This window comes from Cherax quadricarinatus, chromosome 27 (assembly GCF_038502225.1).
Source record: "Cherax quadricarinatus isolate ZL_2023a chromosome 27, ASM3850222v1, whole genome shotgun sequence".
NCBI lineage: Eukaryota > Metazoa > Arthropoda > Malacostraca > Decapoda > Parastacidae > Cherax > Cherax quadricarinatus.
Genome location: NC_091318.1, coordinates 20,108,438 through 20,122,197, shown reverse-complemented (window position 1 = coordinate 20,122,197; position 13,760 = coordinate 20,108,438). Strand labels below are relative to the sequence as shown.

Genomic DNA, 13,760 nt, shown 5'->3' with positions numbered 1-13,760 from the left:
AGGCAACAGTGTGGGTACAGGCAACAGTGTGAGTACAGGCAACAGTGTGGGTACAGGCAACAGTGTGGGTACAGGCAACAGTGTGAGTACAGGCAACAGTGTGAGTACAGGCAACAGTGTGAGTACAGGCAAGGGTACAGGCAACAGTGTGGGTACAGGCAAATTGTGAGTACAGGCAACAGTGTGGGTACAAGCAACAGTGTGGGTACAGGCAACAGTGTGGGTACAGGCACTATTGTGAGTACATGCAACAGTGTGGGTACAGGCACTATTGTGAGTACAGGCAACAGTGTGGGTACAAGCAACAGTGTGGGTACAGGCAACAGTGTGGGTACAAGCAACAGTATGGGTACAGGCACTAGTGTGAGTACATGCAACAGTGTGGGTACAGGCACTATTGTGAGTACATGCAACAGTGTGGGTACAGGCACTATTGTGAGTAAAGGCAACAGTGTGGGTACAAGCAACAGTGTGGGTACAAGCAACAGTGTGAATACAGGCAACAGTGTTGGTACAGGCAACAGTGTGGATACAGGCAACAGTGTGGATACAGGCATCAGTGTGGGTACAGGCACCAGTGTGGGTACAGGCACCAGTGTTGGTACAGGCACCAGTGTGGGTACGGGCACCAGTGTGGGTACAGGCACCAGTGTGGGTACAGGCAACAGTGTGGGTACAGGCACCAGTGTGGGTACAGGCAACAGTGTGGGTACAGGCACCAGTGTGGGTACAGGCACCAGTGTGGGTACAGGCAACAGTGTGAGTACAGGCACCAGTGTGGGTACTGGCACCAGTGTGGGTACAGGCAACAGTGTGGGTACAGGCACCAGTGTGGGTACAGGCACCAGTGTGGGTACAGGCAACAGTGTGGGTACAGGCAACAGTGTGGGTACAGGCAACAGTGTGGGTACAGGCAACAGTGTGCGTAGAGGCAACAGTGTGGGTAGAGGCAACAGTGTGGGTAGAGGCACCAGTGTGGGTAGAGGCACCAGTGTGGTTAGAGGCACCAGTGTGGGTAGAGGCACCAGTGTGGGTAGAGGCACCAGTGTGGGTAGAGGCAACAGTGTGGGTAGAGGCAACAGTGTGGGTAGAGGCAACAGTGTGGGTAGAGGCAACAGTGTGGGTAGAGGCAACAGTGTGGGTAGAGGCAACAGTGTGGGTAGAGGCAACAGTGTGGGTAGAGGCAACAGTGTGGGTAGAGGCAACAGTGTGGGTAGAGGCAACAGTGTGGGTAGAGGCAACAGTGTGGGTAGAGGCAACAGTGTGGGTAGAGGCAACAGTGTGGGTAGAGGCAACAGTGTGGGTAGAGGCAACAGTGTGGGTACAGGCTACAGTGTGGGTACAGGCAACAGTGTGGGTACAGGCAACAGTGTGGGTACAGGCAACAGTGTGGGTACAGGCTACAGTGTGGGTACAGGCTACAGTGTGGGTACAGGCAACAGTGTGGGTACAGGCAACAGTGTGGGTACAGGCTACAGTGTGGGTACAGGCAACAGTGTGGGTACAGGCTACAGTGTGGGTACAGGCTACAGTGTGGGTACAGGCAACAGTGTGGGTACAGGCTACAGTGTGGGTACAGGCAACAGTGTGGGTACAGGCAACAGTGTGGGTACAGGCAACAGTGTGGGTACAGGCAACAGTGTGGGTACAGGCAACAGTGTGGGTACAGGCAACAGTGTGGGTACAGGCTACAGTGTGGGTACAGGCAACAGTGTGGGTACAGGCAACAGTGTGGGTACAGGTACACTGGAGTGTTTATCAGCTGTTGATGTTACCTGTGGAAGGTCAGCTTAAAGTTATATAACATTAGTGAAATATAAGTCTCAGTTTGGTATAGATCAAGCTGAATGTTGTTGTTGTTAACAACAACAACAACAACAACAACAACAACAACAACAACAACATCAACATCACATCAACGTGACTGCAACAATACACAAACGTCTCGCACACAGCACAAAGACGCTTACGAACAACGTTTCGCTCCGGAACTTGGATCACTAACTAGTATGACTAGTTAATGATCAAATTTCGGGGCCGAAACGTCGTGGCGAATTTCGCCCTCCCGTGTGAGGGGTTACTAGTGTGCCGTGTGCGTCAGGTTCACACGAAACGCTAAACCCGCATGGGCCATTCAGCGTCTTTCCCCCCTCCCCGTGGGATGGGGGGGAAAGGGGTAAAATGCGGCAGTGGCAGACTCAGTACTACGAAGGACCACGGTTCGACTCCTCCTCTTCCTCTTTGTCCTTTCTCCTGTTCATTCGTCGACAGTCATTTGTTTCTTACGGCTTATTTGTAAGCCTAGAGACGGTATTAGCGTTCACGAACCATTTTGAATACTTAGCGAACTTTAGCGTAGCATTTTTCTCGCCAGACCCTAAATACACTTGGTGAGACCATCGTTGTACAGTGAACTAAGGCGGTCAGGGTCTGGCCTAAAAGCACATCGTCTTCTGCCATAAGCGCAGAAGTATACATGCATACATAGATGAATTTATATGCCCACACACACATATATATATATATATATATATATATATATATATATATATATATATATATATATATATATATATATTTTAAGCATTTCTGCTTTAGAATTTTCTGGGCACTCTGCACTATTCCTTTCGTCTACAGTGCGGTAGAGGAGGCTGGGCTTATGATATACGGGGATATCTTTCTCGGCCCGAGCAGCGACTCTAATATACCTACCTATTATTATTAGTAGTAGTAATAGTAGTACTAGCAGTCATTGTAGTTATAGTTGTGGTTGTGTGTGTAGTAATAACTGCAGTAGCAGTAGTAGTGGTAGTAACAATAGTTGTGATAGCAATGATAGTCGTAATAGAAAGAGTAGTTGCAGTAGCAATAGTTGCAGTTACAATAGTTGCATTAGCAATAGTTGTAGTAACAGCAGTAGTTGCAGTAACTAGTTGTAACAGTAGTTGCAATAGTTGTACTAACAGCAGTAATTGCAGTAACAGTAGCTGCAGCAACAATAGTAGTTACAGTAACAATAGCTGCAATATTTGTAGCAATAATAGTAATAGTTGCAGTAACAATAGTTACATTAACAATAGTTCCAGTAGCAATAGTTTCACTATCAATAGTTGCAATAACAATAGTTGCAGTAACAATAGTTGCAGTAGCAGCAGTTGCAGTAACAACATTTGCAGAAACAACAGTTGCAGTAACAACAGTTGCAGTAACAGTTGCAGAAACAACAGTTGCAGTAACAGTTGCAGTAACAACATTTGCAGAAACAACAGTTGCAGTAACAGTTGCAGTAACAGTTGCAGTAACAGTTGCAGTAACAGTTGCAGTAACAACAATTGCAGTAACAGTTGCAGTAACAGTTGCAGTAACAACAGTTGCAGTAACAGTAGTTGCAGTAACAGTTGCAGTAACAACAGTTGCAGTAACAGTTGCAGTAACAAAAGTTGCAGTAACAAAAGTTGCAGTAACAAAAGTTGCAGTAACATTAGTTGCAGTAACAACAGTTGCAGTAACAGTTGCAGTAACAATAGTTGCAGTAACAACAGTTGAAGTAACAACAGTTGCAGTAACAGTAGTTGCAGTAACAGTTGCAGTAACAACAGTTGCAGTAACAGTAGTTGCAGTAACAGTTGCAGTAACAACAGTTGCAGTAACAGTTGCAGTAACAACAGTCGCAGTAACAACAGTCGCAGTAACAACAGTTGCAGTAACAAAAGTTACAGTAACAAAAGTTGCAGTAGCAAAAGTTGCAGTAACAAAAGTTGCAGTAACATTAGTTGCAGTAACAACAGTTGCAGTAACAGTTGCAGTAACAATAGTTGCAGTAACAACAGTTGAAGTAACAACAGTTGCAGTAACAACAGTTGCAGTAACAACAATTACAGTAACAACAGTTACAGTAACAACAGTTGAAGTAACAACAGTCGCAGTAACAATAATTGCGATAACAAAAGTTGCAGTAACAACAGTTACAGTAACAATAGTAGCAGTAACAACAGTTGCAGTAACAACAGTCGCAGTAACAATAGTTGCAGTAACAGTTGCAGTAACAACAGTTGCAGTAACAACAGTTGCAGTAACAACAGATGCGATAACAAAAGTTGCAGTAACAACAGTTGCAGTAACAATAGCGGCAGTAACAATAGTTGCAGTAACAACAGTTGCAGTAACAATAGTTGCAGTAACAATAGTTGCAATAACAATAGTTGCAGTAACAACAGTTGCAGTAACAGTAGTTGAAGTAACAGTTGCAGTAACAACAGTTGCAGTAACAACAGTTGCAGTAACAACAGTCGCAGTAACAACAGTCGCAGTAACAACAGTCGCAGTAACAATAGCGGCAGTAACAGTTGCAGTAACAACAGTCGCAGTAACAACAGTCGCAGTAACAACAGTCGCAGTAACAACAGTCGCAGTAACAATAGCGGCAGTAACAGTTGCAGTAACAACAGTTGCAGTAACAACAGTCGCAGTAACAACAGTCGCAGTAACAATAGCGGCAGTAACAACAGTTGCAGTAACAACAGTTGCAGTAACAACAGTTGCAGTAACAACAGTTGCAGTAACAACAGTCGCAGTAACAACAGTCGCAGTAACAACAGTCGCAGTAACAGTTGCAGTAACAACAGTTGCAGTAACAATAGTTGAAGTAACAGTTGCAGTAACAACAGTTGCAGTAACAACAGTTGCAGTAACAACAGTTGCAGTAACAACAGTTGCAGTAACAATAGTTGCAGTAACAACAGTTGCAGTAACAGTTGCAGTAACAACAGTTGCAGTAACAACAGTTGCAGTAACAACAATTGAAGTAACAACAGTTGCAGTAACAACAGTTGCAGTAACAATAGTTGTAACAACAGTTGCAGTAACAGTCGCAGTAACAAAAGTTGCAGTAACAGTAGCAGTAACAAAAGTTGCAGTAACAGTCGCAGTAACAATAGTTGCGATAAAAGTTGCAGTAACAACAGTTGCAGTAACAATAGTTGCGATAACAAAAGTTGCAGTAACAACAATTGAAGTAACAACAGTTGCAGTAAGAACAGTTGCAGTAACAACAGTTGCAGTAACAACAGTTTCAGTAACAATAGTTGCGATAACAAAAGTTGCAGTAACAACAGTTGCAGTAACAACAGTTGCAGTAATAACGGTTGCAGTAACAACAGTTGCAGTAACAACAGTTGCAGTAACAACAGTTGCAGTAACAACAGTTGCAGTAACAACAGTTGCAGTAACAATAGTTGCAGTAACAACAGTTGCAGTAACAACAGTTGCAGTAACAACAGTTGCAGTAACAGTTGCAATAACAGTTGCGATAACAAAAGTTGCGATAACAAAAGTTGCAGTAACAACAGTTGAAGTAACAACAGTTGAGGTAACAGTTGCAGTAACAACAGTAATCTTAACCCCCGAGAAAATGTAATCTTGGTCCCGCGAGAAATGTAACCATTCCCCCCCCCTCACCCATCTATGCTAGGCTTGTCTCGGCATCTTTTGCGCAATTACCACAGTTACTACGGCGATTACCTTTATTATTTACCAGTATCGGAGAGAGTCATGGCGATTATCAGACGATGAATGGAGCCTCCAGCGATCTTGTGATCAGTCAGGCACACGGGTTTAGCGCAAGAATTCTTTTTTTTACCAACGGTAGAGGCCAATTATTCTCTTCTCGCCCCTTAATTACTTTGAAACGTCAGACCATTACCTTTAGTTTATATTTTCGCTCCAGTGGCAATTATTGATATCTGGCTTCCATTGTTTTTGATATAACTTTGATGGTTGTAAAGGTAATCTTGACGGTGTTATAAAATATAATTTATAATTTAATCAGTTTTAGTTAGCAGTTATATTTTGTTATTGATTTACTGAATTTCTTTTGTGTTCAAATTATTAGTGTCGTGCAGATGTGTATGTTAGTTATGGAGAGAGAGAGAGAGAGAGTTAATGTGTACCGTATAATTTTAAGAAATAAATATATATATATATATATATATATATATATATATATATATATATATATATATATATATATATATATATATATATATATTATATATGAGGAGGACTGGGTAACAGAAACAATTATATACAATCTTAGCTGCGTATAATCAATCTTATAGTCATATAATCTCTCATTCATATGTCTACACCTATTTACAACAACACAATAAATTATCACAACATATAACGCCTTGATGCGCTGCACAGAAAGGAGAAAATCTTCTTGACAAAATGCAATTAAAACCATGTATGTGTAATGTGTATTTATATATCTTTGGCATCAAAACGGGATGGTCTTCAGGGAAAGCGCTTGTAAGGGTCTCTGAACACTCATTCTCATGGCTCTCAAACTGCTCTTTATACACGTAGACTTGAGGCACTTCGAAGTCCTGTTCTCACTTCGAAGTCCTGTTCTCACTTCGAAGTCCTGTTCTCACTTCGAAGTCCTGTTCTCACTTCGAAGTCCTATTCTCACTTCGAAAACCTGTTCTCACTTCGAAATCCTGTTCTCACTTCGAAGTCCTATAGGCACTAGGAAATCATTTTAGTATTTCCAGATCATTTTGGCATTTCACTGTTATTTTAGCACTTCGAAGGTTGTTGGCGCTCATGTGCCTCAAGTCGTGTCCCAAGACCTAATAACACTTCAAGTACACACTCTGGTACACACTTCACCTGAGCTCGGGTTCCTGGGACACCTCAGAGAGTCTGTGGGCGCCTTCCCTGACCAAGTCCCTTGGAATGTACATAACCTCATTCCAACAGAATTGAAACATATCTACATCGGTAAAAGCATAGTTTTTTTATTATAATGTACAATTTCCACTACATAAATTACACTAAAAAAGGTACAAGAATTATTAATTTTGTGCTGACGTTGTAGCTACTACTTGCTGAGTGGGTACCTGTTTTTCCGCCTTCGTGAAGACGGGTCTTGCTTGACTGTCTGCGGATTGATGCAGAAAAATTGCCGCCGTCTCTCCCAGATGCAGCACCAGAGATATGTATGTGCCTGAGAGAGTGTGTGTGTGTGTGTGTGTGTGTGTGTGTTGTGTGCGTGTGTGTGTGTGTGTGTGTGTGTGTGTGTGTGTGTGTGTGTGTGTGTGTGTATGTGCGTGTTCGTGCGGTGGGAAAGGGTCAAGGGGATTTGCAGTTTGAAAAAAATATAATATATCTATCTATATACATTTGCTTACATCAACAGACACGAGCGTGACGCCGTCTGCTTTTAACCTGCTTTGTACAAGGTGTATAATTATACAGATAAATCAGTGAAGTAAGTTGGTGGGGTGACGTGCGGGTGGGCGGGCGAGGTCTGACCTAACCAACGGTAAACAGTGTGATGGACATAATTTACATATAATATACATTATCTAGTCCATTTGAGGAATAGATCTGCGAGGGAGGTGAACAGGTCCGTATGGATAGATGCGTCAGAAGACGGATAGGTCACGCGGGTAAGAATGGATGAAGGGACTTCCTAATAGGATAAACGAAGATGGTGCCTTTGAGGGGAGACAAGGGAGCCAGCTAATGGGATATCAGGATCTTGTGTGATAAAGGGAAGTAAATGGTTCTGAGGTTAATTGACAGGAGATGCTGTATATGAAAGGGATAACGTGTGGTTAAATGAGAGCTTGTGGTTCTTGAGGCGCTGTACTTAAATACCATGATGAATGATATGACGTTAAGGGGAGAGTGCTGTGGGCGCGGTTACAGGGCTAACTGGATGTGGTGAAGGGGTGTAGGCGCTGGAGGGGCAAAACGGGGCTCCTGTTGTGGCGAATGGATTGGAACTGGCGGTGGAGGTGAAAGAGTGCTCACTGGGCCATGGAGTGAAGGAGGGCGGCGTGGAGGAAAGGGCGGTGGTCGGTGTCTGGGAGAGTGACGGTAGTGTAGCTGGCCAGGGAAGCTCCTGGAGGCGCCGACGACTGGAGTGAGGCCGGCACGTGGTAAGGTGAGGCAGGGGAGCGACCGAAGGAGTGAAGGGGCGAGGGAGGGAGGGCTGTGAGCCCGTGGGGTGACGCCAGTGGGGGACTCACTGACCGCGGGGACTCCACTTCTCCCTCCCTGTTATCATCGCGGCCGATGAGAGAGTCGATGGTAAAAGGTTTGTGTGTGCGAGGTGCGGCCGGTTGCGTCAGGGTGGAGGGTGATGGAGGTGATGGTGGATGCTGTATGGAGGGGCCACAGGGAGACTTCAGAGGCGTCGGCACCCCAGGATGCGCCAGACCCGCCGGCAGCGCCAAGGGCTTGACGGGTGTCGGGTGGAGGAGGTGGGTATTACCTCCCTGGAGGGGAAGGAGAGGACGTACCTGACGAGCCAGCTCTAGGTGAGGTAGGCCCAGGGGCAGGCCTCCCAGGTGGGGCAGGTATGGCGGCGGAGGAAGAAGGGTATGGGAGAGTGGTGGCCGCTGCAGAATAGGGTGATGGGGCCCCAGCAGCGCCGCCGCCTGCTGAAGCTGCTGCTGCTGGAATGGGTCCAGCATCCCCGAAGTGAACAGGGAGAAAACATGAGGATCGCTGAAGAAGTCAGGTGCGGGTTGCCGCTTGTACCGCTTGCGGCGCCGCAGAAAGGAACCGTTATCAAACATATCTATGGCACCCGGGTCTAGGGTCCAATAGTTGCCCTTGCCGGGGTTGCCAGGCTCTCGTGGCACCTTGACAAAACAGTCGTTGAGTGACAGGTTGTGACGGATGGAGTTCTGCCAGGCGGGGAACTTGGCCTTGTAATAGGGAAACCTGTTCATGATAAACTCGCAGATCTCGCTTAGCGTCACCCGCTTCTTCGGCGCCTGCAGGATGGACATGGTGATGAGAGCGATGTAGGAGTACGGCGGCTTGACAAGGCCTCCAGATTTTTCTGCTTCTTCTTCGCCACTCTCCTTGCCTTGCTCTCTGGACTCAGTCGGGGACGAAGGCGGCGGCGGGGTGCTCACCTCCGGTATATGGCTGGTCTCTTCGTGAGGCTCCAGGGGCTCCTTCTCCTCCAGAGGTGTTTCCTGATCCCGTATTTCCTCTCCTCGTTCAACTCCACTAGCCGCCTCACACTGCAACATATCCCGTGCCTCATCATCTTGCTGCTGCTGCTGTTCTCCTTCCTCCTCAACCATCATAGCTTGGTCTGCGAGGTCATCCTGGCCTCCTAGTCTTGCCTCATGCTGGCAGGCGTCGAGGGCGTGCGGGGGCGGGGAAGGCACCTGGTGTGCCCCAGCCAGGAAGAAGTGCGCCCCGCGGTGCTGTTGTTGGACGTGCCTGTCGAAGAGCGCACGTGCGGCCTGGGCACGCTCGTGCACGTGCCTCTCCAAAGCTGACCTCTCCATCAGAGACCTCTCCAACACTGAGCGGTCCAGCACCGCCGCGGCTTCCCTTCCCTCTTGCCCCCGCTCTACCCCTAACCGCTCGGGAATCGGGCGGTCCAGTCCAAGCCTCTCCAAGAAGGATCGGTCCAGGTAGTGGCGGTCTGGGTAGGGGCGGTCTACCACGTGTCTGTCCGATGCCGCCCGCTCCAAACACCGCTCCGGGAACTGTCGCTCCGACAAGGGCTTGTCGAAAAATATTCTCTCTGCTAAAAATTTGCTGGTGTCTGTCTGGTCGAAAGTGGGTGGATCAAGGTGGTTCCTGGGGTCGTAAAGACGGGGGTCCCGGTAGAGCGAGGGGTGGGCAAGACCCTCCACACCCACCCCGAGCGACACCCCGAGGTCGGAGTCGTTAGCCATGCTGTGTCCTGCTTGTCAACACTCAGATATCAACGGCACATGAGGTCCGTCTCCAGCACTGTCAGTCCCCGCCGCCCCACACACACACTCAGCGGCGCCACCAACAACTAACTACCACGAGCGAGGGCGCGGGAGCCTCCGAAGGTCCGTCCCATCTGGGAGTCGAGAGCTTACTGCCCGTGTGCCTATTATCTTAATGGTTTTATCGTACTTTGTCTACCAACTGGCGCCGCTGCCGAGTACACACACATTTTCATTCTTGTCGCCAAAGTTTGAGTTGAGCGCCACTTTAGATGTACAATCTGCGCTACACATGCCTTCACTATCATAACTATCCAATCAATACGTCCGCCTGGCGGTCCTCGCGCCACCTGGGCGGAGCTTCCATTCTCCTTCCAACCAGTGTAGCAGGATGAGCCTAGATGGGCGGCGTCACTGGCGGTGGGCGGTGCCAAATTCCGATGCAGTGACCGAGAAGGTATGGTGTTGCAGTCCCTGGATTCTTACACATATATATGCTTTTTCACAGGTAACCTTAATATCTGAGAACAATACTTGCTTCTGCTAGGAGGTAAGATCATGCTAGAGGGTTAACTAGCAAGAGCTTACTAGAGAATGAGGCGTCGAGTCCAAAGCTCATTCCTGGAGATGGAGAGTGAGTTCAGCTGGCACTGTGGCAGGGAGGAAACTTGCGTACAGTGGGTGGCAGCACCTGCCGCTCAGGTTATCTCTGAGAGATACCATGCGTATGCACGCACACACACGTACGGCTCCTTTTGCACGCACCGCACGAGTACGTTCACGCTTCTCATGCATGTACACACACGCACTATACATATGTATGCACCTTTTAAGTATGCATACGCACTTCATTCATGTACAGAAATGCAGATTATTCATATATGTACACACTACGCGTGGATTTACACAAACGGACCTACTTGCAGACTGGTACGAATATGCACCTTTCATATATCTGCGCACGTGTATTTCATACATACACCTACCTCATGCATGTATACGCCCAATCCTCATTCTTATAAACACTTCAAGGAACTCTAATATACTTCAGCGTACTTACATTCACCTTCTGCATATACGCACATGCTCCACTCTTGTACACACACACACACACACACACACACACACACACACACACACACACACACACACACACACACACACACACACACCTCGTACGTATGTGCACATAACTTTATGTATGCACACGCAGGCATCTCTCGTGCACATACGTATACGCTCTCCTCGTGTACGCAGTCATGTCTGTACGCACACTATAATGCCTGCGCGCACTCATGCGGTCACACACACGAGTGCTCGCAGCAAGACACAATGTGGAGAAATATAGCGTTTAGCAACATGGATCTAAGGAAGTTGTTGGTTTGCAGAAGATGTGTTGTAAAGCTTCCGTGAACTGGCATTCAGTGTGTTAGGTTAGATGGGAAAGAGAGAGGTGGAGTTGTGGACAGTGGAGGCAGTGTATGCAACAGTGGGAGGTGGTGTTAATGAATGCAATTTTGCACAGAGGGAGGGGAGGGGAGGATGCGAGTTTATTATGCAGCTTTACCAACCTGTGAGTGAGCATACCACTACAAAAACAGCATTGAGGTAACGTCCCCGCCTTCTATGAATGAACTTGCTACCATCAATACAGCACTGACCAGCGTCACTCAGCCTGTGTACATATACAGCTAAAAAGAAAGATCTTCACTCGCAGGATGTGTGACGTTGTAAGAGAAATTTAGAGGACTCTGCTGCAGGAGTGGGCGTCTGGTAAGATAGTACACTGAGTTCACTCTCTGTATTGGCAATAGGGATTTTGTATTTTAATGTATTTCATGAAGTCCCGAACCCGTGTTGATCATTCAACTGAACCTCTGAAGGAGGCTTTTCCCTCTGTAAGTCGTGGTCAGGTACCTTAAGAGTCGGGTTAATATTAGTGATCTTTGCCAATAGGGAGTTGTAGAAGTTGTCAGCAAGGAACTGCAGATGACCCCTAGAAAAAAAAGTGATACAGAGATGGCACACTAATCTGTTAGTGTTAGCACCAGCCTGCCAGGGGCTCGCTGGGGTGTTTACAATCCTGCCGTTTCGATTACATTTTTTCAGTATTTTTTTTAGTTTGTAACGCTTACTGTCTCCATTTGTATCCTATTAGCGTTCTGCCAGTTTGTGGAAACACACTTTTATCCTTTCATCACTGCCTTTTTATCTCAGTTAACAATTGTTCTCCCCAGTAATAAGTGGAAGACAATGTTAACTAATTTTCCACTGTGATGAGTGAAAGACAACGTTGTTAACTTGCTGATGACAGTGGATGACAAGTTTACACCTCAGCATGTTATTGTTGTGATATTAGTGAGGCGATATGGTGGTAATAAGAGGGAGGGACACATGAAGACTCAGTCTAAGTTAGTCAGCAGGGAAGGAAGGGCTCTTATAATACCGTACATGAATATTGTGGTTGCAGGGGTCGAGTCATAGCTCCTGGCCCCGCCTCTTCACAGAAGAAGAGGAGACATGACAGGTGTGGGTGAATGCTGTCTTGGGACTCTGTATATTAGAAACAGAGTATAAAAATAAGATTGTTATTATTACTTCTGTTGAACGGTACACCCGTGTGGGTCAAATCAGCAGGAGTGGTAGAGGTTCAGTCCTCCGTCTGCTAATTACGAGACAGACGTACTACCTAAGTATACTCTTAATTATAACCAAGTGATGCAAAATGGGGAAAAGAATGGATACGGGAGAGCACTGGAGTCCGACACAGGTACATTGTACTGAGACACAGCGAGTGAACACTGAGGCTAGCCAGGAGAGCCATCAAACATGAAAGTGGACGCTAAATGAAGGCGACACCTGGAGCTAGGTTACTGTATTGAATGAAAGGTTGAACAGGTGTGGGCTCCATGCTGATGCTGCATACTCTGTTGTGATATATTATGTGGTGTACAGAGGCCTAAACTATTCTTTATTAAGGGCCATGAAGGAAGTTCTGAGATTAGCACACCTCGCATATGATGGCTAATGTTATGTGGTTTGTGTACCTCTGGCGGTATGTCTAGCCTGATGTTTACTCTATCTTTCCCCTTACGAAGAACATTTGTGATAATTTTCCTCTCAATCTGTATTTCGTCTTTGGTCTTCTCTTCCTCCTCCACCCCTTCTGTTTCTGGTTGAACTCCAGTAGCCACTTGTTCGACTATCCATGATGCAAGTCTACCTGTAACTTCACTCTGTCTTCTTTAATTTTCATTATTTCATTGGCTTTACGGCATCGACCAACAATATATAGGAGTTAATTTCTCTCTGACAGATTATTTACGTATATTCACAATACTAATGATATTACTAATGCTTGGATGATCCCACTCGTTACCCTTGCCCATCACACTCTGTCCTCTGTTCTACTGTTTCACTCAGCTTCGACTCCCTGCTTGATCCTCTCATTCGTGAATTTCTCTCTGCTGTGACTGTCAAATGTTTTCCTTCTGTCCAATAATATTCACGTGAGCCATGTTTGTCTTTCTTGCTTATTCCCTGTTGTTATGTCTGAGAACTCCGTCACATCAACCACTATCACAACCATCACTCACCACATTCACAACCACCACCATCATAAACCACCACCATCATAAACCACCACCATCACAAACCACCGCCACAACCAATACCACCACCATCGCAATCACTCCCATTTTAATCACCCATATTGCCCAAAGTCTAACAACAACACGATACTGGAGTATAAAACAAATTCTAACCACACAATAGAGCGTAAAACTAATGTCAAAGACCTGGGGGTGATCATGCCAGAGGATCTCACCCCTAAGGACCTAACATTATATCAATCGCATCTGCTAGAAAAAAAATGACAGGATGGATAATGAGAACCTTCAAAACCAGGGATGCCAAGCCCATGATGACACTCTTCAGGTTACTTATTCCATCTAGGCTGGAATATTGCTGCACACTAACAGCACCTTTCAAGGCAAGTGAAATTGCTGACCTAGAATGTGTACA

The 13,760-nt window shown here is 46.3% G+C and overlaps 1 protein-coding gene across 1 annotated transcript; it reads right to left on the bottom strand.

Annotated features, from left to right (window-relative positions):
• Window positions 1-6,099: 6,099 nt before the first annotated feature.
• LOC128691175 (forkhead box protein D3) lies at window positions 6,100-10,482 on the bottom strand. The gene has a single exon (XM_053780021.2). It carries the CDS (start codon window positions 9,714-9,716, stop codon window positions 7,818-7,820), a length of 1,899 nt encoding a protein of 632 aa, XP_053635996.1. The 5' UTR covers window positions 9,717-10,482; the 3' UTR covers window positions 6,100-7,817.
• Window positions 10,483-13,760: the final 3,278 nt, after the last annotated feature.